Here is a 24,690-nt window from a genome sequence, read left to right on the forward strand (position 1 = left end):
ATAAACATAATCTGTCTGCGCGTGCAAGTTGTTCAAATATAGACATAATTTCGCACAGCATTCTATGGTTGTAATTTACAAACAAAACGAGAGAACCTTGCAAATGTGGCATTAACAAAAACGTGAGAACACTTTCGAAAGGCATACAGTCATGCACAACCATATGGACAACGCATAAACACATTAGCCTATATAGAGGCAAATACGAAAGACGTCTTTGTGACAAATCATATGCATTATATATGGTTTGACAGTAGCCTAACTAATATTATTTGCGGGCAGAGCTTCAATGCAGTAGTTTCTACATGCTTGCATGATTAATAAAATAATAATAATAAAAAAACATGACAGGTTCGAAGGTGCTGATTTGCATTTATATGCAAGGACAATTTAACAGTAAAACAGATCGTTCGTTAATAACTCTAAATGAACACGAACTGCCAACTGTTATATGGCATGCACATTCCGGATTGGTGTAAATATGAGATACTCACCAGGCCATGCTCCAAGGACATTCTCGCGGTTTGTTGGGTGAAGGGGAAAATCCTGGCTCCGCTTTAGACAAATACAGATGGGCGCATCGATAGCGACTGAATTCACTCAGTAGCTTTTGGCATATTGTCCTCTGTCGCCCAGGTGTTCAGCGGTGTGTTTACTAGAGATTGAGATTATGAATCCTAAAACAGTGCAGTTGTTGCCTGATTAAATGAAGGTTCCGCAGAGGAAAAATTGGAGACGTTGCGAGATGACGGTCCCGACCGATGCAAAATAAAAAGGCAAAAGTATTGTAAGCTTATTCTTGAAAGAGTAAATCAAAAAGGTGATAAAGCGATATTTGGATATTCTATGCGATGTGTGATGAGAGCCCCTCGCTGAGCTGCGCGCTGTGGACCGTGGACGCAGCATCCGCGCGGGCTGCTATGCGCGCGGATGGAGAGGACAGAAAGGAGGAGGAGGGGGTGGTGGAGGGGGAGTCTCTCTCTCTCCCTCACACAACATGCCACATGCGCCGAGTTCAAACACAAGAACAGATAGGTAGTGAATTGTGCTTTACATCGACAACAAAATGTAGCCTTCTGTCGATAGAGTCATTGGATTCAAGAGGTGAAAAGCATAAGGCAAACTGATGATCACTCTGAAAGCCATGCGTAGTAGATGTGCGGAATTGGCAAACACTATCATGTTCATGATGTTATGATACATACATTATTCATCGAGGGCTTAACACGAGACGCAGACTCCAGGCTTTTTAAAGCGATCAACTGGAACATAAACAGGCTGATTAGCATTGCAGTTGGACAGACCAGTGCATCTAATAACCAACTTTCAGTAAGAATCTTAAACTCTGAAGTCAAAAACAGACTCTCTGAGCCAAGCAGAAGTCCAGCAAGCAGAGAAGCTGTTAATCCATGATTACTGTACATGATTCAAATCTGGGCCATAACCCTCTCAATGTCCCTGTCTCACTAAGTCTCACTCTCCCGTAGTGTTTTCGATTCATACATTCAGATGCCCCATCACACCCACGCAGGTGTAATCTTCTGGCTGTCTCCAAGCACAACAGGCTCAAATCTAATAGCCCTAATACAGGAGGCCTTTCAGACCAGTGAAAAAAGCTTTTATGTGACGACCAGTGCTCAAGTGTGCCTATCCTGAAGCCTTCATATGCAAACACATGCACACACACACACACAAGCACTAAATCCTCTTCTCCAGATGCTCGTGTAAACACACGGGCACAGAGGAAATACCAAGAATCGGATCAGAAGCCACCATTGGTAGTTTGCACATAGTCGACAATAGACTCCCAAGGGCCAAGCTTTGGGATGTGCAAAATGACACATGAAAAACAGCATTTTTGAAGCGTTGCATCAGTCCACATTTGTCTACACTGTCAACCCATTGATATGCACATGCAAAAAGAACAAACACATAGTCTGATTTTACATGCATGCAAATGCACACTTTTCAATACCATCTTTCTTTCCTACTTTCTCACACATGACCCTGCTCACACTGAAATATTTGTGAGGCACGTCCTGTAAAGTAAAGAGAAAGTTTCAGATGTAGAGTTGTATCTATTATTCAGAGGTGAGGGTTTAGGAGATGGCTGTCCCTCTGGGAGCCTGTGCATTAGCCTTGCAGGTAGTGGCTCTATAAGCCTAGCATCAGAGCCTAAGCCAACAGATGGAGTTTAACTGTCACTCAAAGCACAATCCACCCAATCGTGTGTAACATCTCACTGCTTCACTTGTGGAACCCCTTCCAAAAGCTACCTGAGTGAGACCGTTCCATGTCTTTGAACTCCAGCTCACATCTCCAATGAATAGGGCCTTTCCCAGGATTCAGCTCAAATGTTGGAATTTCTAAAGGTTCACTATTCTGTGATGAAGATTAGATTAAAATCAGTCACCATTTTTCAGCTATTTTAGCAGAGTGGTTGAGCATAAAAGGCTCAGTTGAACAGTTAGGTATGGTGGAATTCATACAGTACAACATCAGTAAGCCATTTTGAGACTATGCCCTAATACTCCATTTGCAAACCCTTAAATCTCTATTGTAATTTCTCCCCATATATATTTTTTTACTCTGCAAATACCCTTCAGATGCCCATTAGGGATGGGTGGATCTTCCAAATGATGTGTCGAGAATACTGATTCTCAAATAAAAATATAGATTTTTTTTTAGTAATATTGTAATATTTACTGACCATGAAAATGGCAACTGCTAATCTTAAGACTGAAGTTGGGGGGAAAAACAAGTATATTAGCAAATAGTAAAGAAGGGTAGGAACAATTTCTCAGAGAAAACACCATCTGGAGGTAATTCACACTTACTGAATGTGACATAATTGTGAGTTTGTGACATTTGATGTTAATAAACAATAAAACAGAAGTGTATTAAATTTGCCTGTTAGTCCTAGAAATGTTAAACGCTTTTGGCTTTGAAATGTAGAATTAAAAATTACCCATTTTATCCTCGGAACTCCATTTAATAGATATATCTGTGTTTGTATATATCGGTGACATTGATAGTACTTGGTATTGAATCAAAAAGGAAAAAAGTGGTCTTCTTATTGTTCTGTAATTACAAAAAGATAAACTTCAACACTTTTATTTAGCTTAAACACCCACTGATTTAAACATCAATAGTTTGCCTCTTTGAGTGTTGATTGATTTGGCTGCAGTCCCAATTCTGGCTGAACTTCTGATTTCAAGGAGAGAAAACATGAAATCTTTGGTCCGCAAAAGACACTGAAGTCCTTTCAGATTTTGGTAATTCTTGTACAGAAGTAGACAGAGATAACCTGAGTGGGACTGGGTGGAAAGCATATGATCAGTGTGCTTAAAACAAAGCACAATTTCAGAAAGGATGCAAAATGATTGTTTTGGCAATCAAGTATTCCTCTACAGTGATCTGTAGGTTGACTGGCTTTTTGTTGTAGCTGAGAGCCTGTTCATTTTAAATCTTGTTTACAGTGATTTTGCATTGAATAGGAGATCCAGTTCTGCTGGAATGTTAGTAAAACAACCTTAACGGAGATTGAGAACATGGAGTTTGAAGTGATCTGCAGTGTTAGGTAGATCACAGGAAAGAAAGAGCGATGAAAGATTTTGTAGAAGACTCCATGGGAGAGAAGCACAGAGTCAAAGATGTGGAAAGTCAACTTGCTTTTTCTTCATACAGTATGTACACAATCTAAGAATGGGGGACAAAGATTGTATGTACAGAGACAAGAGAGATGGCAAAGAGAGTAAGGATAGTTTTAATCAATCCCATCCTTCCTATTCCCAGCACTCTATCCCATAGTGAGGGCCATGCTGATGTTTTATTGATGGAAGAGAATCCGGCTGTACATGTACCCTCTGCATAATTCATGATGCCCGACATTAAGGCCTGCCTGCTGCGAGATGTGGGTGTTTGTGTGTACGTAAGTGTGTGTGGGTGTGTGACAGGGAGAGAGCAGTTAAGCAGGAATGTTTGGGTTTTTCCCAATAGTAATAATATTTTATAATACTTATAAAATAATAACGTTTTACCACAAAGGGGAGGCATTTATCTGCATTGCTCTAATGATAGTGTGGATAGTAAAATAATTCAGAGCTAATGCACTTTATGAAAACAAAGTACCATGACTGTAACATACTGTAAGATCTAGTTATTAAGATGGTACATTACAGTAAACTTATATTAATTCATGTCATTTTAATAATCCTTTTGGTCATTTCTGAATCTGTATAAGATATAAATGTTACACATAATAAAAAGAAAAGTCCATGTGGCAATATTGCTCACCAGCCCATTCTCAATTCTAAGCTGGAAACATCTGTTTAACATGTTAACAATGACTGATATAGTAAATAATGACTAAATTACCACATTTACATGTCCACAATTATTTTGATGTGCTGAGGTTGACAGGTGTGCTGTAATGGAGTCTCACATTTGTATGTTTCAAAGGCTCACTCCACAATAGCAGTTGCCATAGTAACTTATTAAGATCCACACTACAGCAATGTCCTGACATAACTAGATCCAGAAATATGACAGAGAACATGACAGATGTAAAATTACAAATAAAAACTGTTTACAGGTGCTGTTCCAAAAAGCATTAGTTCAAGAATTTTTTCTTAAATATATACTTTAGAATGAAACTTTTCTGTCAGTTCATGTCCATAGGTGATTGAGAAACAAAGTTTACAGTAATAGGCTGAGACACAATGTTTTTAAATAGAAGTCTGGAGACTAGTCAAATCATGATACCATGCTTTAATTGTACAGTAATACTGCTTTAGGAAGTTATATAAAGAAACCTACTAGGACAAAATCAGTAGGGAAAGAATCACTTTTAAATATCAAAGAAACAGCTCAGATCTAGCTGTTTCACCTAAAGTAACAATTCAGCTCTGGGGACAGGTTGGCACCTCTTTTGTTTCATTCGTCTTGCAACCAACCATTCCATCTCTTTTGTAATTTCTCTTTCCCCCTTTTGGAGGGAAAATTAGCTCAAGGTAGGGAGAAGAAAGTAGGTCGGTGTCTTGCAATTGATTGATGTGGTGTAGCTAGAGTCTGTTTTTCAAACTGCCACACTATAAATTTCACATCCAATCCTTATTCCCATATATAATTTAATTCTCCTCATTGTCAACCATATACAGCACATCAGGCAGACATTCTTGGGGAGACTTTTTGAATGTTTATGCTCTATGATGTAATTAAAAAGTAGAGCTCTTTAGGTTAAACATCAAGAGACAGAGGGTCCAAGTGCATGTGTTATGACTATCAGACTTAAGGTATTCACAAAAATGCCTGGAAAAAGAATTTGGACATTAGGGTGTGTTGGTTTCCACATCAGTGTTTTAATTCAGTTTAATTTGTGTTTCTCTCAGGTACACTTGGCCTCCAGGTCATAGAGCTGCAGTAATTCACTCATGATGGTCTCAATCTGAGGCTTGGTTATGTCTGCACAAAAAACCTGGAGAGAAACAAAACATCATCAATGCATGCTGTATTTGATTTTATTAAATATTAGCTCAAAGGCAGCAAATAACAGAATTTGCTCTATTGTCTTATACTGAGATATGTAGCTGTTCTTGTTGTCTTGTAAAACCAATGTTGCAATTTCCTCAGAGTCAGCTTGCTGTGACAAAAATATCAACCACAAATGTATTTTTACAGAAACTCTAACAAGAGGGTAATTCATGTGATGATGTTCAAAAAACAAGATGGTGGGCATGGTGCATTGCATGAACTGTATCTTAACCTTTGTAATTTATTTTCCTTAGAAGCACTAAAAGCTACTGCAAAAGTCTAGAAAATATGACACTTATTTTTATTTTTAGACAGGAATAGTTCACCCAAAAATGAAAATTCTATCATCATTTACTTACATCCCAGATGTGTATGACTTTCTTTCTTTTGCAGAACACAAATTAGAATACTTCAGCTTTGTAGGTCCATTCAATGCAAGTGAATGGTGGCCAGAAATGTAAAGGTCCAAAAAGCACATAAAGGCAGCATAAAATAATGCAGTGATAAAATGTACAGTATATCAAAAGTGATATGATAGGTGTTGGTGAGAAACAGATCTGAATTTAAGTCCTTTTTTACTGGCCTCATTTAAGGTTTAGAATTTAGATGGCCATACCACTACTAAAATTTATGGTAAAAAAAAAAAAAGGACTTAAATATTGATCTGTTTCTCAGTCACACCTATCTTATCACTTCTGAAGACATGGATTTCATCACTTGAGTCATATGGATTACTTTTATGCTGACTTTGTGCATTTTGGAACTTCAAAGTTCTGTCCAAATTTCACTTGAATTGTATGGACCTAAACTGTTGAAATATTATTTAAAAAAATCTTCATTTGTGTTCAGCAGAAGAAGAAGGTCATACACATCTGGGATGGCATGAGGGTAAGTAAATGAGATAATACACATTTTGGGGTGAACTATCCCTTTAAGGCTAAATACATCACAAACTGGAACACTATTCAATTCAATTATTGTGATACCAAAAAACATTCACAAAGTTCTAGGAAACAAAAGCCAAGCATAATTTATTAAATGGTTGGGTTCTTTTCAAATTCTACTTGGATGTATCACCAAGGAAACACAACTTGTGTGCAACGCAATTCTATTTCTCTCAAATCAAGTAGGAATGATTACGTGGCCCCATCACCATGGGAACTACTTCCAGCAAACTAAAGGTTACTGCAATCATGGTTCAATTGATGCCTGATCCGGGCGTAACTACTGGCAGTGTTGGCAGGGCAGCTGCACTGAGGCCCACGGTCTAAGGGGGCCTGTGATAACCGGGCCTTACCTTAAAATGTGAAACTGTCTAAAACTACACTGTCTAATCTGTCTATACCTTCATCAGCATTCAATGCATGCAAAGATCGAAGTCAGCCATCTATCATCGGAGCTTTTGCAAAAAGCACCAAGTACAAACGAAACAGTGAAATCTGGGCCCAGTGCACAGAAGCTGTCTCCAATTATATCACAAAGGAGACAGTTGAGTTTTAGAGATTGTGGCAGGGCAGAGGGCGGGGCCGGGTCGTGATCATACACAACTGGTCCCTTATCAGGCTAATCAAGCCTCCGAGAGGGATAAAGGCCGACTGCGGAGGCTTGATTAGCCTGATAAGGGACCGGGTGTGTATGATCACGACCCGGCCCCGCCCTCCACCCTCCGCCCTACCACAGAGATCTACTTCAAACCTTTCACAAACAGTACAAGCTGCCGGGGCGCAAGTACTTCACCAACACTGCTAATCCCCGATCTGTTCAATAAAATGAGGGAACTAAAGATTTGAATGCGGCTGACTTTGTCACTTTGACCACAGATGTTGTCAAACATAAACATGACCCCCTACATGTCTGTGACAATCCATTATATTTCGGAGGACTGGAAACTGGAGGCAAAATGTCTCGAAACGACAATCATCCCAGAGAACCACACTGCAGAGGTATGGATGGTTATATCATTTTTAATCGTATAATAATAACAGCAACTTGTTATTGCAGTGTTATTATTAGTAGTATCATTTAAATTTTATGTTAATGTACTATGCAAAGAAAATAAAATGCAGACGATTGACAATGTTGTTTTCACCATGGCTCCAGCAAAAACTGTATTAGAATGATGTCTCTTTTATAACAAGCACTCTTGACATAATTTGTGAAAATAGGTCTATCACCTTGCAATTTAATTATGACGTGGGATGTAGATTTGTTGTCTGTTTTTAAAACATTTTCAATGTTTAATTTTTATAATCCTCAGACGTGGTCGCAAGTGTCAGTTATATGCGGTGATGTCGATGTGAAAATATGGCAGGGAAAATTAATTGTAATATTAATTTGATGATAATAATAATAGCCTAATAATAATAATACATTAATGGAAAAACGAGCCAAATATCATTTTGATATCATCAAAGGCATCAGCTATTGGTGATATCTCTGACTATCGTCGATCCCTGATATCATCGTCTATCAGCACAACCCTAATTAGAAATAAAAAAATAATATTATTGGGCATTTCCAGCGAGAAAGTTCAGCTGATCAAGAAAACTATGTCAGTGATGTCAGGTAAACTTGAAGTGTCTTGTCGTTTTCTTCAGGAGAAAGCTGATAATTGTGTCATAAACAAACTGAAAGTAAATTAATCTAGTCTGATAGCACAACTCACTTGTGGAATTTTATTTTAATAATTTAAGAAAGACATTTTAACGGAGTCACATGATACCATGCGAGGAGTGGACATGTAGGCGACGAGCTCTGCTTTTAGTTATTTTTGTTTTATAATCTGGTGAGATTTGATCCAACCTGCTACATATTAGCACTTTGAAGTCAATATGTCAAAAATTTTAAATCCTCAGGCTCTGGAGATATTAAAAGACAATTACTTGCTCAAGCTTATATCTTGATGAGCCTGCAGACCGGGGACTGAAATGTGCGTCCGGGAAATCCAGCATCAACTGTCCAACATGTTCGTGATGCTGATGAAAGTTGTAGCTGATTTAGAAGATCTCACTGTATTACGTTGATCGATTACGGCGATGGAAACAAAATTCTCTGAGTTGAAAAAAATTCAACTATGTACTACAATCTCTCCCAGTAGATGTCCCCCTCTCTTATTTCAAGCAATTTGACAGCATTGTGAAGTCTTTCATTTGGAATGGAAAGTGTCCCAGGTTACATTTCAATAAGTTACATAGGTCGGTTGACAAAGGTGGGCTGGGCCTACACAAGATTTTGTTTTATTATTATGCATTCAGTCTCAGACATTTAGCTCATTGGTCACTTCCACCTGAGAGAGCCACTTCCATGTTTTAGAATTGAACAGAAAGTTGTTGCCCCTATTTTACTATTACAAAGCCTTTCTATTAAACTAATTGGAGAAGTTAAGTCGCACCCCATTATCTCGCATTTGCATGCGCTATGTACAAAAGTGTCCAGAGTGTTTAATTCAGACATTTATTTAAATGTTGCCTTGAGCATATGGCTAAACCCAAAGTTGCGTATTAGTGAGTCCCCTTTCTGCTGGTCGGAGTGGATTGTGAGGGGTGTTAATATGCTCGGTGACCTATATGAGAGTGGTGGGTTGGGATTTTTTTAAAGTTTGGTCCAACATTTCAGGATTCCTAGATCTCAGTTCTTCAGGTACTTACAGCTGCGCCACCTGCTCTGTACTATTTTTAGGAGTAGCGTACACCCCCCTAAATGGGCAGATACTCTAGAAGTGGTGATTACTGCTTTTGAAAAAGGTCATGAGGCATCAGTGTATTACTCCCTGTTAATTCAGAGTCTGGGGGATGGAGCTTCAACTTCTCTCAAGAGATTATGGGAGAGAGATTTAAACTTGGTATTGGAGGAGGGAGTGTGGTCTAAGATTCTAAAAAACATCAAGTCTACATCTAGAAATTCAAGGGTGAAATTTAAGATTTTGAATTGATTATATTAGACACCCTCTAGATTGTATAGACTTGGTCTTAAAAACACACACCTTCTGGCAATACCAATCAGAAGACGGGGACACAACCCATGTGTTTTAATACATTAATTTTGGTTGAAGATTCAAAGATTTATGTGTGATGTGTTGGACACACAATTCAAATTTTGCCACAGACTCAACATTTTGGGTGATGGGGAGGTCATTAATTTTGGGATGGTCACTTGAAAGGTTGGGTCCTGGCCAGAGTTATGGTGGCCAGGCGAATAATTCTCAGGGGGTGCAAGATGGCTGGGGCAACCTTGTTTCGGGAGAGGTGCGGGGAGATGGGTGAGGTTGCGGCATTTGAGGTAGGCAATCCATAGAAGGCTGTTAAAGTGGGATTTTTGTAATAGGGAGTGGGGTGGATATTTAGATTTTTTGGAGGCTTCTTGTGGAGGGGCAGTGGAGAGGGATTTGTAATATTTAGTTTGATGTGTCTGTGCACACTGTTTTTTGAAAAAAAAAATATATATATTTTTAGTTTGTTTCTAATTTTTATGTTATAATTTCTAAGAGACCACTGTAATGCGTGTTTGTGTTGGGTGGAGGTGATTAATTTATATAACTGATTCTGTATTTTATGTTGTGTTTATTGGTTTTGTGGATGTAATCAACAAAAATATTAATAACACAAGAAAGACATTTTAAGATAAATAAGATATTTCTCATAATTTGTGAAAAGGTGCCTTTAGAGGATAAAATTTGAGACATTTGGTAACAATATTGTACAAACAAAAAGATTACATTATAATTTAATATATTTTAAGTTAATTCTTGTAGGCTATGAGTTGGTGGGGGTGGCCCAAACAACTTTTTCTGCATTGAGGCCCACGAGATCCAAGTTACACAGCGGTTGAGGCTCTGGGTTACTGAACAGAAGGTCTGGGGTTCAAGCCCCAGCACTGCCAAGATGCCACTGTTGGGCCCTTGAGCAAGGCCCTTGACCCATCTACTCCAGGGGCACCGTATCATGGCTGACCCGGCACTCTGACCCCAGCTTAGCTGGGATATGTGAAAACAAATACATTTCACTGTATTCATGCAAAAATGTATGTATAATGTGTGACCAAAATAAAGGCTTCTATTCTATGTGGTTCTATGCAATAAACTATAAAACGCCTACCTGCCACCACTCTACCTCTCCTCTGGGGATCTTTAATCCATATGTCTGGAGAGCGAGGTAAAGGGAGGTGAGGGCAATGTGTTGAGGTTTATGACGGACACACACAGAGCCATGGTAACAGTCTTTTAACAAGGCTAGGGCCGTCTCAGCAATGGGGGTTCGAGACCAAGCATGGCGGTTCAAAAGACTCTTCACAGAGAGCAGGTAGTGAAGCAGGTACTAGGCAAAGCAAAAAATAACAAAATTAGTTAGTTAGTATTTTCCTCCCCTCTTATTAAAATTACAGATTATTACAATTTGGTGAAGGAACAGTTACAGAAGCATTACTTTATATACAGTGTATCCGGAAAGTATTCACAGCGCTTCACTTTTTACACATTTTGTTATGTTACAGCCTTATTCCAAAATTGATTAAATTAATTGTTTTCCTAAAATTCTACAAATAATGATAGCATGAAAGAAGTTTGTTTGAAATCTTTGCAAATGTATTAAAAATAACATGTACATGAGTATTCACAGTCTCTGCTCAATACTTTGTTGAAGCACCTTTGGCACCAATTACAGCCTCAAGTCTTTTTGTGTATGATGCTACAAGCTTGGCACACCTATTTTTGGGCAGTTTCTCCCATCCTTCTTTGCAGGGCCTCTCAAACTCCATCAGGTTGGATGGGGAGAGTCGGTGCACAGATCTCTTCAGAGATGTTCAATCGGGTTCAAGTCTGGGCTCTGGCTGAGCCACTCAAGGAGATTCAGAGAGTTGTCCCGTAGGGTCATTGTCCTGTTGGAAGATGAACCTTCACCCCAGTCTGAGGTCAAGAGGGCTCTGGAGCAGGTTTTCATCAAGGATGTCTCAGTACACTGCTGCATTCATATTTCCCTCGATCCTGACTAGTCTCCTAGTTCCTGCTGCTGAAAAACATCCCCACAGCATGATGCTGCCACCACCATGCTTCACTGTAGGGATGGTATTGGCCAGGTGATGAGCAGTGCCTGATTTCCTTTAGACATGCGCTTGCCATTTAGGCAAAATAGTTCAATCTTTGTTTTATTAGACCAGAGAATTTTGTTTCTCATGGTCTGAGAGTCATCAACTTATATAGACAGGTGTGCCTTTCCAAATCATGTCCAATCAACTGAATTTACCACAGGTGGACTCCAATCAAGCTGTAGAAACATCTCTAGGATGATCAGTGGAAACAGGATGCACCTGAGCTCAATTTTGAGTGTCATGGCAAAGGCTGTGAATACTTATGTACATGGGATTTTTTTATTTATTAATTTTTTTTTTTTTTAAATTTGCAAAGATTTCAAACAAACTTCTTTCATGTTGTCATTATGGGGTATTGTTTGTAGAATTTTGAGGAAAATAATTAATTTAATCCATTTTGGAATAAGGCAGTAACATAAAAAAATGTGGAAAAATTGAAGAGCTGTGAATACTTTCCGGATGCACTGTAGCTTAGTACATTGATGACACAGTGTTTGTGAACATTTTAAAATGATCTGTCTTCAAGCTAGGGATGCACCGATCCGATACAGAAGCATTTAGACGGATCAGGTATCCGTCTGACGAGCCCGATCCAAATCCGATTCTGTGTGATAGTCAAGTTTGTTACTGTCAAGCTCCAAAAATGACAAAAAAAATACCATAAAAACACCATTAAAGCAGTTGATATCACTCATGCATTATTTCAAATGGATTTTATTCAAATCCATTTGAAGACATGCGATAGCTCTGTGAACCACAAAAGGCTGTGTTTTATATTAAATATATAGTATGTGCAGCGCCAGCGCATTAGTGAATGGTGCTGCTCTGTTGACACAAACTCACACACAGGCTGGTGATGCACTTGCAGCTATTTTTAAGGTGGGTGCCTTAATTTATAATAATAGATTTATAATAGTAATAGTCAATTTATTATAATGATTTATAATAGTCCGTTACGATTGTTGCTTCTCAGACTGTACGATATCAACACTGTGCGACATTATGTCAGACTGCACGATACACGTCATAGCCGACTGTGGTCCCAATCATCCCGATCAGTGAACATGACTCATGTTACAGGAGTGTTGTGGAATATAAGAAACATTTTTTTCTCTCTCTCTGAAAGTCAGAACATCCACATTTCTGTTGCTCCAATACCACTCCATCACAAGCACCTTCAGATCTTTGAGAAAAGGCCAATAAGAAATTGGCAAGTTGAATTTGTATGCCACTCCCCCCGACATACAGGTATAAATGGGAGACCGGTATAGGGATTAATTCAGACTTTCACTTCGGAGCCGAGCAGTTGTATTGACAGCAAGCTGAATACCACTGCCCTTCCATTCACCAACTCTACAAGCATTGCTGTTGGATTCCAGTGGTTCTCTCTCCACTCTGCACTCCGCTGCAGACTATACCCCTTGGCGCTTCGACAGCGCTTTAAAGAGCCTTTCCTCTAAAAGAGTGTGTTTCCTCTATTAGAGCAGGCACAGTGATGTTGAACATCTTTATAAAGACTGTTCTCACTGCGAGAATATGACCATGACAATGTTGTGGTCGCGGCTTTCCTTCTTCCGAGGGGAAGTCACTTCAGCTTACGAGACCACTTTGGCTGAAGGTGATTCAGGGGCTTCAGCTGGTACGGTTCCACCGGATAAATCCCCACGGACCACCCAGTCCCCGGTACACTCATTCGCTTCCGTCCAGCACTGAGATGACGCAGGCTTGCCTCACCGCCAGCCTTGCTTTTACGGAGCTCGTGAGCTGTATGAGATGTTGATCGTTGCGTAGGAGAGCGCCTTGGTGATGTCAGATGCCAAGGACTCGAACGGGCTGCCGCCTTCGGGGGTGACCGCCATGCTTGCCCGGGTTGCCGCGAGTGTTGGGCTTGAGTGGAACATTCCAACCGCCCCTCAACAGTCACGGTTTGACGACTGGTTCCTGGGATCGCAGCCACGCCACCTCCCAGTCCCATTCTTCCCGGAAGTGCACAACAAGCTGACGCGGTTGTGGAGGGCACCTTTTACTGCCCGAACGTGATCCTTCGGCTCATCCGCTCTCACTACCCTCAATGGGGGGATGGCCGAGGATTATGCAGAGATACCCCAGGTCGATAAAGCCATCGCGGCACACCTGTGCCCACTGAGAGCTACCATCTGGCGGAGTCGCCCGGCACTCCCCTCCCGAGCCTGTAGGACGACGTCGTCCCTGATGATAAAAGCCTACAGCGCTGCTGAGAAGGCTGCTTCCGCCCTACACGCCATGACTCTTCTCCAGGTCATCAGGCTTTGAAAGAGTTACACGAGGGTAGTTCTGATCCCGGTGTGTTACAAGGACTGCGCTCGGCAGTCCTTGTAGCTGAATCTGGTTGAGATGAGGGGTGCGGACAAGGCACGGTTCCTGCACGCCCCCATTTCCCAAGTCGGCCTCTTTGGCGACACTGTAGAGGACCAGCAGGTCTCAGCAGTGAAACAGCAGACTGAGGCGATCCAGCACATCTTGCCCCAGGGTGGCTCACCGAGGGTGTCCCCCCTGCGGTGACCCAAACCCAGCAAGCAGCCCAGCCCCGGCCCGAGCAGGAGAGGTCGAGCTAAAAGCCGTCTCTCTGAAGACCACCCTCCTGACCGCACTCACTTCCATCAAGAGGGTCGGGGAACTGCAAGCGTTCTCTGTTAGCAAAGAGTGCCTAGATTTCTGTCCGGAAGACTCTCAAGTGATCCTGAGACGCCGACCGGGCTATGTGCCCAAGGTTTCCACGAACCCTTTTAGGGATCAGGCGGTGAGCCCCCGGAGGAGGCAGACACAGCCTTACAATCGCTGGGTTGAGCCGGTCTCGTCCTGTGTTCTTTCAGGTACGAGAAGGTACGTTCCATTACACAGACAGCTGGATGGGTGTATCGCTTGTGTATAGCGCATTTCCCCTCCAGGTAGGTCGAGCCATGCGCTCTACTCCCATGCGTGTTCACGACTTGTGAACCCTGGAAGTTCTTCCTCCTAGCCCTCTGACTGACAAATTCAGCGGAGGAATCCTTAGTCAGACCCAGTACGTGTGCTAACAAGCCCTGTACTGGGGTAAGTGTTCCACAGGTCTCGGCTACCCTAGTAACCTCTGTGTATTTTCCGTGATACGGTCTCCCTCTTTTTTCGGTTGACCCACGTCTCCCTTGGCAGAGCCCCTCTGCCCGGTTGCTGTGCTTGTAGAAACTCCTCCCCTATGAAGGGCCGGTCCTATCACCACACCTCTTTCATGTGTGGCCCCTGTGGGCCCATATGACGTATTCGCCACATACATACCCTCCCCCTCAGGGCAAGGTGTGGCCTCCGCGGGTCTTTTCCCTCTGAAAGACTAGGAACGTAAAAGAACACCTTCCCTGGCACATTTTTTGAGCATTTAAAGGCCCCAGCTGAATCTAATTTTCTTAGTGGAGAAAAAGACTTAAAGAGAAAAGGCTGCAGCCGTGTAGCCTGCTCCCATACTGGATGCGTCTCCTTCCCACCTCTCAGGGTTGCGGGGAATCACACAATGTTTTGGGGCATCTAGGGAGGCTCAGTGCAGTCCAAATGCATCTGTTCATAGGCTTGCCTACACCTGCATCGGCAGGTCACGTGACCAGTTCAGCTTTTGTGGCGTTTCATATTGGGACCAATAGTGTCACTACATTGACACAACATTGAGTGATTGACAGAAGGGGAACGTCTCGGTTACTGTTGTAACCTCCGTTCCCTGATGGAGGGAACGAGACGTTGTGTCTCGGCCCCTCAGTGCAAAACCTGAATGAATCCGTATACCGGTCTCCCTTTTATAACCGTATGTCAGGGGGAGTGGCATGCAAATTCAACTCGCCAATTTCTCAAAGATCTGAAGGTGAATCGGGCTCCCAAGAGTGACCCCTAGTGTCACTACATCGACACAACATCTCGTTCCCTCCATTGTGGAACAGAGGCTACGACAGTAACAGAGACATTAATTTTACTTCTACATTATCCAGTATAGTAGTTATTAATAAAGTGTTTCTTAATAAGTTATACATTTATATTAATATAATGTGTAGTTAGAGGTTTGCATTTCTTTACATATTAAATACTACTCCCAATTAGTTCCACACAATAATGTAAATATATTCTAAACTGATTATGCTAAAAACAACACTGATATCGGATCAGGATTGGCCGATACTGAGATTGCTTATATCGAGATCGGAAGAGAAAAAGTGGTATCGGTGCATCCCTAATTCAAACATAAATTTGATTTATTATTTAAAACTAAGGAGTTTTATTATTTAAGGTGCATCTAATTTAACACATAAAAAACAAACAAACAAGCAAGCAAAAAACACGTTTGTCTTGTGACTTGTGAATTCACTGTCTTGGATAGAAAAAAATGTAAATGTACAGAAACAATTCACTATATTATGGATGTATTAAGATTATATTCCAAGCAAGAAGAAAGGTGTGATTTTGAGGGTTTTGTCCTCTAAATTGAACTAAAACTTCTTATACAGACCAAAAAACATCTCATCAAGTCAAATGCACGAGTAAGCAATTCATGACAGAAAAAGGGTAACTGCATGAAGGTCATCCCATATTTTAGGTCAAATAACATTAATGTTACAGATAGTTCTGGTCTGATAATTATGGTTTCAAATTGTCATTATGCCATTGTAATGGACATAAAAGGAAAAGCTCAACCTCATGCCACGCCAAATGTGCATGACTTTCTTCTGCAGAACACAAACAGTTTTTAGAAGAATGCTTCAGCTCTGTTAGTTCTGAAAAAACAAGTAAATGATGGCCAGAATGCTGAAGCTCCAAAATGCACATAAACACAGCATACAAGTAATCCATAACGCTCCATTGGTTAGTGCCTTCTGAAGTAATCCAATCTATTTTTTCACTTTTCTTGACATCAGCAGTCTCTTTGGTGATCATCGAGAGATCTCGATTACACTTCCTAGCACCATCTAGCGCATGCATAAAACACTACGAAATGTAAACGAGCTTGAAATCATGACCATGCCAACAGATTGCAATGGATAGATTTAAAGTGAAAAAGGGGTTCCGTTTTGGTCTGTTCTCACCCAAACCCAAATGTATTGCTTCAGATGACATGGATTAAACCACTGGTGCCTTGTGGATTATTTTATGCTGCATTTTGGAGCTTCAAAAAAAATTATGTCGCCATTCACTTGCATTGTATGGACCTACAGAGCGGAGATATTCTTCTAAAAATCTTAATTTGTGTTCTGCAGTAGAATAAAAGTCATATACACATCTGGGATGGCAAGAGGGTGAGTAAATGAGAGAATTTTCATCTATGGGTGAACTATCCATTTAAGTATACAGACATACAAATAAATATAACCTGCCTTGTTTTGGGCAAACTGCTCATTCTGCTAAATTCCATTTAAAAGCAATATCACAGAGGAAATAAATAGCTGTTTTACATTATGAACAAGACTGAATCGTGCAGCATGTATTACCTTATGTGGATGCTCATATGACACTTGGAAGTTAAGCTGTCTGAGGATGAGGAGTTCACACTGTACTATACTGTCCCTCAACTCCCAGAACTTCCCATCCAGCTCCAGTGGATCACTCTCTGGATGAAAATACCTGAAACACAGGGATTGATGAAAGAGATGAGCTACTATTTATTGTCTCGGAGAGCTAGGGTACAATTAAGCACTACTTAATAGCCCCTCTTATACCTGTGACAGACATTGATGATGTCTCTTGTCCTGAGATGTTGCTCTTCCACTTTGCCTGCTAGGTAGATTGCGGACATGGCCACTAGGTACGGCTCGTAGACCTGCAGACTGGCAGACTGGAAGAACTTGTGATACAGCACACATGCAGTAGCCATTGGCACAGATCTCATGCCTAACTTAACACCTACAGATGTGGGAAAACATGAAACCATACCATTTAAATACGGCAATTCATTCATAATAATGCCACAAAGCAAGTGAATGAGTACGTAGTGACGTCCTCTCAATTGTTGCTGTGGAGAAATATAAATCAAATTACCGGTCTCGATGATAAAACGACAGACTCTGAAGTGTGTTTTTGAGTTCTCCATATCTTCAGCACTTCTTCTGCCTCTCACCTCATTGACAGCTGCAGATGTTGACGCTTGCATGTCGCAGTGACTGTATCATTAAAACTGCATAAAGATAACCCAAACGCTTAATTTTGCACTCTTGCATGACAAGCTTACGAGCTCATTGTACAGCTTGTAATAGTTGCAGAGTGAAACGTTTACTTTATCTTTACTGTTTGTTTAGATAGTACAAAATACTTAATGATTATGCCCTGATTTCATGCTCCATCTGTTCAGAAGACGAAAATAGTTATTGTTTTTCTTCGGCAGAACGTTGGGAATGCAACGTAAAGCTCAAACGCTCAACAGCGAACCTCGCGTTTCGGAAGACGCAACTTCATCTTGAGAAAAACGGCATATTTTAAATTTGTTTTTTTTTGCTTTTTATCCACTCAGCTATTATATAAAAGAGGCAATTTAGCATAAGTTCAAAAGAAAACAAAAAAACAAAAAGTGAACTCCTGATTTGAATCAGAGACTATTTAGCCTGAGACCGAGCACTGGTATTCAAACGAATGGGAGAAAATGCTGGATGTAGAAAAGGAAGGTAAAAGAGGTAAAAAAGCCAATCACCTTTCAGAAATGCAGACGTCGCCTGGCAGTTTCTTTGAGAATGCGCATGCGCATTGGCTGTACCAGGCTGGACTTTCGTTTCTTGTAGTGTGATCTGAGTTAAAGAAGCACAATTTAATGTACCATTGTTGTCATATTTAACTGATGATTTCAAATATGTTGTTTGATCGTAATCATGACCAATTATTTTGGAGATTTCGGTCTTTACCCATCAGAGTAGATAGGAGCTGTCCTTTTATGCCGCTTGTATCCAAAGAAAATAGCTGCTCGGGGCGTCCCCAATATGGCCTCCGAGTGGACCGACTTGCCTTGAAGCCACTTTTTTTTTAAGGTTGCTGGGAGACCACTGCCAACAAATCCGAACTGAAAGATGTCGACTAGTTTCTCTGCAAACCAGGTAAGTCACATAAACTTGAATTATTCTATGATAACGTCTTATTTTTGTTCTTGAATTGAATAAACATGAAGTATTAAATATGTCTATGATGGTTTCTGCAGTATGAAAATGCCTTCAATTCGCAAAAACTACAGAACTGGACCGTCCCAAAACATTTTAAAGAGGTAACACGATTAGTCTCATTTGCCAATGCATTGTTTTGATATGGATGTCAAACTAATAATTTGCAGGAATGTTTTAAAAATTGTATAACTGTATGAAACCAGAAAAACGTTGTTTTGATGTACACATTCATTGGCTGCAGTAGATAAATGGGGGCAAATAATAATAGCCTTGTCCATACCACAAATACTAATTTGGTCTTTTTACTCTCTTATTCTTTCTGAAGAGACCATCGGCTGCAGAGGGGTACACTACATTTATAGCCACAGACCGTGGCCACCTTCTACCTGGTGTGAGAACAAAGGTTTGTTTTGAAAATCTGTCTGTCTATCTATCTATCATCCACATCATCTATCTGTCTGTCTGCCTGCCTGTCAATCCATCCATCATCCACAGTATCTGTCTGTGGGTCCATCATCCACAGTATCTATCCATCTATCATCCACAGTATCTATCTATCTATCTATCTATCTATCTATCTATCTATCTATCTATCTATCTATCTATCTATCTATCTATCTATCTATCTATCTATCTATCTATCTATCATCCACAGCATCTATCTATCTATCTATCTATCTATCTATCTATCTATCTATCTATCTATCTGTCTGTCTGCCTGTCCATCCATCATCCATAGTATCTATCAATCTATCATCCACAGTATCTATCTATCTATCTATCTATCTATCTATCTATCTATCTATCTATCTATCTATCTATCTATCTATCTATCTATCTATCTATCTATCTATCTGTCCATCCATCCATCCATCATCCACAGTATCTATCTATCTATCTATCTATCTATCTATCTATCTATCTATCTATCTATCTATCTATCTATCTATCTATCTATCTATCTATCTATCTATCTATCTATCTATCTATCTGTCATCCACAGCATCTATCTATCTGTCTGTCTGTCTGCCTGTCCGTCCATCATCCACAGTATCTGTCTGTCTGTCCGTCCATCCATCATCCACAGTATCTATCTATCTATCTATCTATCTATCTATCTATCTATCTATCTATCTATCTATCTGTCTATCTGTCTATCTGTCTGTCTGTCATCCACAGCATCTATCTATCTGTCTGTCTGTCCATCCATCATCCACAGTATCTGTCTGTCCGTCCATCCATCCATCATCCACAGTATCTGTCTGTCCGTCCATCCATCCATCATCCATCCTTTATCCATCCAATTAATTTAATTTATACATTATCCATTTTCAGCATGGAAGTGCATGGCCGTCATTCCAGGGCACATGGGATTTACCACGACGCATCCCTCCTGTTCATATAAACCCCACTGCCCGCTCACAGGGGGGCCAGGATCGCCTCAGGACCTGGGGATGGACAAAATCAGCTACAATCCAGGCTCATGAGGCCCCCGCTGGCAGCCAGGCATCAAACAGAACCTTTCAAAATGTGGTGGGGATTTGATATCAACCATTTCTCGTTATGATACTACTGTATGTTGTTCTAAAATATTACATTTGACTTAACCTGACTCATTGATATCTTTGCAGGAAAACATATATGAGGACCAACCTGCTGAGGAATCAAAAATGTATGCGAGTAACCCAGACCAAAATGAATCCGAGGTGGTCACAGAAAAGCCCAATTTTCAGCATAACCAAGCCGAGTCTAGAACAACAAGCTCAACTGGTCAACAAGCCCAGTTAAAACCAGTAAACCTAGCTCAGTCCAACCAGCCACTCAGCACAGCCAAGCTGAGTTAAGACCACCAACCAGGAACAGCAGACCAGCATCTCCGCAAGCACCTGTCAACCAATAATCAGATCCACAGCAATGAAAAGTCATTAAAATTATTCCATGATTTAGCATTACATATTGCTTTGATAATGTTTTCAAAAACAGTTTTACTTTACAGAAATTTCTGTTTTATAATGTGTTCAGCTTTCCCATTCTCTGTTTGTGCATAACAAAAACAATGTGTGTGCACTGGAACACATTAACTGAATTGATTCAATGAAGCTTAAAGCTGATTAGTTTCACTAAATGGCTTTTGTAATGGAATCAACTTAGATTAAATGCTGCCTGAATGCAGGGTCAAGTATCACACAAAATTATACAATTCATTTTCAAAATCCGCTGTTATCTGTATAACATTAATATCCTTAAAATGATTGTGACATCAGAGATTTTCAATAGTTTTGTCTTTATTTGCTCAATAAATGCACTGACACACCTGCAGTCCCACTAAAACACAGCTTCAGCTTGATTCACTAGTCATCGGTTCATATTTTTGGTGCTTGGAAGCAAATTAGTCATTTTAAACACCAGCAGACACTAAGTTTGGAACTGGAGGCTCCAAAACCACTCTCTGTTGATAAACTTACAATCAAAAATGTACATGGTCAGGTCACAATGTTGTCTGTCTACAATATGATTATTCACATGATAACTGAAAAATTGTACTTGCATCCTATCTCTGGCATGCTTCAACCTTTGAGTCAATTAGGGGTGACCTTTGGAAACATCTTTTTTTTTTATACAGTAAAAAAAACAAACAGTCATCAATCATGGTCCAAATAATACACATTCAAAGCAATATATTGCAATATAAACATAAAAAGATAAACATAACTTATTTTTTTATTTTTTTTGTTTTACCCAGCGAATAACTAAATAGCAAATGTTGGGTCCACTAGCCAAAGACCTCTACCAAATACCTGATATAAAACCATGTACTTTATTAAATATATACTGTATGAGTCTTGCAAATGTGTCAAGAGGAGAGAGAATTCTCTGCCACATGCAAGCATATTTTGGATAGTCTTAAATGAAATTTTATTTTAAACATAATAATGGTAAATAAAATGTTCATCACATTGTTATACCTATTTTAGTTTTATCCCAAGGGCATAAAGATAAAGTGAGGCTCACTGAACAAACCTTTCCTACATTGTCCAAACAGTGTATTTAAAGTGACATTAAAAAAGTTAGAGGACCTGCTTTTGTGAAAATTTTATTTCCAAAGAAATCTTTTCACATACAAATTTGCCAAGGTAGGGTTGTCATCCAAGTTATTTTTGACTTCCTATATTTGCTCACTAACCATGACCTGTTTACCCATTACCTGTTTGATTCCCATAAATTCTTAAAATATCTACTAATTATTTACACTAAAGTTACACTTTCAACCTTACCCATCAAATATATTCAAGTTTTTTCCATCTTATATGTGTATCCCAATGATTGTCTACAACCAAAATTACATCACACAATACCTAAAATAACCAAACCCTTTTACAATGTATCCTAAAAGTATTATTAGATGTCTGCAGCTAAAAGAAATACAAATAAACCAGTGTTCACTATATCAAAGATTACACTTTCTTATTTCTAAATAAGGCCAAAATTAGACCACAGTGATACAAGTCTGCTCAAGCACTAGATCACAAAGCTTTGTGGATTAGAGATTAAAAAGAAGAGAAAAATACATGTGAAATAAGCATTGAACTCTAGTATTAATCATGTATTAATTACCATAGTGAGCAGTAATCATTTTTAACTAAGTTATGGCCATTGTTGGGTGTAATAGGTTACAAAGAAATCAGTTACTGTACTATAATTTCTATTTTAGTCAAAAAGTAGTATAACCCATTACATTTTAAATTCTTCTAATCAGATTACAGTTACTGATTTTGGATTAATTTAAATGACTATTAAGGAAATTACTAGGGTTAATTCATGTAAAAATACACTTAAATTAATTATGTTAATGTATTTGTCTACAGGTGAAACTCGAAAAATTAGAATATCGTGCAAAAGTTCATTAATTTCAGTAATTCAACTTAAAAGGTGAAACTAATATATTATATAGACTCATTACAAGCAAAGTAAGATATTTCAAGCCTTTATTTGATATAATTTTGATGATTATGGCTTACAGCTTATGAAAACCCCAAATTCAGAATCTCAGAAAATTAGAATATTGTGAAAAGGTTCAGTATTGTAGGCTCAAAGTGTCACACTCTAATCAGCTAAACACCTGCAAAGGGTTCCTGAGCCTTTATATGGTCTCTCAGTCTGGTTCAGTTGAATTCACAATCATGGGGAAGACTGCTGACCTGACAGTTGTGCAGAAAACCATCATTGACACCCTCCACAAGGAGGGAAAGCCTCAAAAGGTAATTGCAAAAGAAGTTGGATGTTCTCAAAGTTCTGTATCAAAGCACATTAATAGAAAGTTAAGTGGAAGGGAAAAGTGTGGAAGAAAAAGGTGCACAAGCAGCAGGGATGACCGTAGCCTGGAGAGGATTGTCAGGAAAAGGCCATTCAAATGTGTGGGGAGCTTCACAAGGAGTGGACTGAGGCTGGAGTTACTGCATCAAGAGCCACCACACACAGGCGGGTCCTGGACATGGGCTTCAAATGTCAAACGTCTTACCTGGGCTAAAGAAAAAAAGAACTGGTCTGTTGCTCAGTGGTGCAAAGTCCTCTTTTCTGATGAGAGCAAATTTTGCATCTCATTTGGAAACCAAGGTCCCAGAGTCTGGAGGAAGAATGGAGAGGCACACAATCCAAGATGCTTGAAGTCCAGTGTGAAGTTTCCACAGTCTGTGTTGGTTTGGGGAGCCATGTCATCGGCTGGTGTTGGTCCACTGTGCTTTATTAAGTCCAGAGTCAACGCAGCCGTCTACCGGGACATTTTAGAGCACTTCATGCTTCCTTCAGCAGACAAGCTTTATGGAGATGCTGACTTCATTTTCCAGCAGGACTTGGCACCTGCCCACACTGCCAAAAGTACCAAAACCTGGTTCAATGACCATGGTATTACTGTGCTTGATTGGCCAGCAAACTCGCCTGACCTGAACCCCATAGAGAATCTATGGGGCATTGCTAAGAGAAAGATGAGAGACATGAGACCAAACAATGCAGAAGAGCTGAAGGCCGCTATTGAAGCATCTTGGTCTTCCATAACACCTCAGCAGTGCCACAGGCTGATAGCATCCATGCCACGCCGCATTGAGGCAGTAATTAATGCAAAAGGGGCCCAAACCAAGTACTGAGTACATATGCATGATTATACTTTTCAGAGGGCCGACATTTCTGTATTTAAAATCCTTTTTTTTATTGATTTCATGTAATATTCAAATTTTCTGAGATTCTGAATTTGGGGTTTTCATAAGCTGTAAGCCATAATCATCAAAATTATATCAAATAAAGGCTTGAAATATCTTACTTTGCTTGTAATGAGTCTATATAATATATTAGTTTCACCTTTTAAGTTGAATTACTGAAATTAATGAACTTTTGCATGATATTCTAATTTTTCGAGTTTCACCTGTATATGTGTTTTTGTGACATTTGAAGGGTGTGCGCCAGTAACAAGACATTGTAAGGGAGAAATGTATGGCGAGGAGTGTTTGACTTGAGTCCAACAATGAACAAGGAGGACAAATTTACATTTTAATTCTAGTTAAGTGGAAGTGTTTTAGAAAGTCAATTTATTATTAATGTGATTAGTTTTTCTATGAAGTAATGAGTAAAGTTTGTTTTATAAAATTTTAGAGAATTAAATTGTAGTGGATACATTTTTTTTTTAAGTAACTTACCCAACACTGGTCATGACTTGTTGATAATTGACTAGTTAAAGTGCAAGAAAAAGCACAGAAAAACAGACCCACACAGTGGGGTAAAGAGCAGCAGCTGGGAGAAGATTGGCTTTAAATATACATAGGACTTGCACAGGTATTGCACAGTACATTGATAGGTCACTTTCAAGAACATTTACAACTCTGCCCACTCGGACATGGCTCCAACGGCAAATTATTGCACACTTGCAAATGTCAGCATTTCAGTGTTTGAAAGA

The 24,690-nt window shown here is 39.7% G+C and overlaps 3 protein-coding genes across 4 annotated transcripts in view; 1 reads left to right on the forward strand and 2 right to left on the reverse strand.

The window, feature by feature from the left end:
• Nucleotides 1–863, reverse strand: part of LOC127628973 (plasma membrane calcium-transporting ATPase 3-like) — a 110,606-nt gene extending 109,743 nt beyond the window's left edge. For both annotated transcript variants that reach the window (XM_052105973.1, XM_052105972.1), the window contains exon 1: nucleotides 495–863. The gene's annotated coding sequence lies outside the window, so the exon portion shown is untranslated. The remainder of the gene's footprint in view (nucleotides 1–494) is intronic.
• Nucleotides 864–4,163: 3,300 nt separating this feature from the next.
• LOC127629087 (cyclin-Q) lies at nucleotides 4,164–17,975 on the reverse strand. The gene is made up of 5 exons (XM_052106135.1): nucleotides 17,641–17,975; nucleotides 17,322–17,505; nucleotides 17,094–17,226; nucleotides 10,626–10,844; nucleotides 4,164–5,476 (listed from the first exon to the last, which is right to left on the reverse strand). Exons 1-5 carry the CDS (start codon nucleotides 17,750–17,752, stop codon nucleotides 5,387–5,389), a joined length of 738 nt encoding a protein of 245 aa, XP_051962095.1. The 5' UTR covers nucleotides 17,753–17,975; the 3' UTR covers nucleotides 4,164–5,386.
• A 631-nt stretch (nucleotides 17,976–18,606) lies between these two features.
• On the forward strand, nucleotides 18,607–22,653 carry LOC127629145 (protein Flattop-like). The gene is made up of 5 exons (XM_052106232.1): nucleotides 18,607–18,683; nucleotides 18,785–18,847; nucleotides 19,072–19,149; nucleotides 20,082–20,279; nucleotides 20,378–22,653. Exons 1-5 carry the CDS (start codon nucleotides 18,657–18,659, stop codon nucleotides 20,588–20,590), a joined length of 579 nt encoding a protein of 192 aa, XP_051962192.1. The 5' UTR covers nucleotides 18,607–18,656; the 3' UTR covers nucleotides 20,591–22,653.
• The last annotated feature ends 2,037 nt before the right edge of the window (nucleotides 22,654–24,690 follow it).

Source organism: Xyrauchen texanus, chromosome 35, assembly GCF_025860055.1.
Source record: "Xyrauchen texanus isolate HMW12.3.18 chromosome 35, RBS_HiC_50CHRs, whole genome shotgun sequence".
Taxonomy (NCBI): domain Eukaryota; kingdom Metazoa; phylum Chordata; class Actinopteri; order Cypriniformes; family Catostomidae; genus Xyrauchen; species Xyrauchen texanus.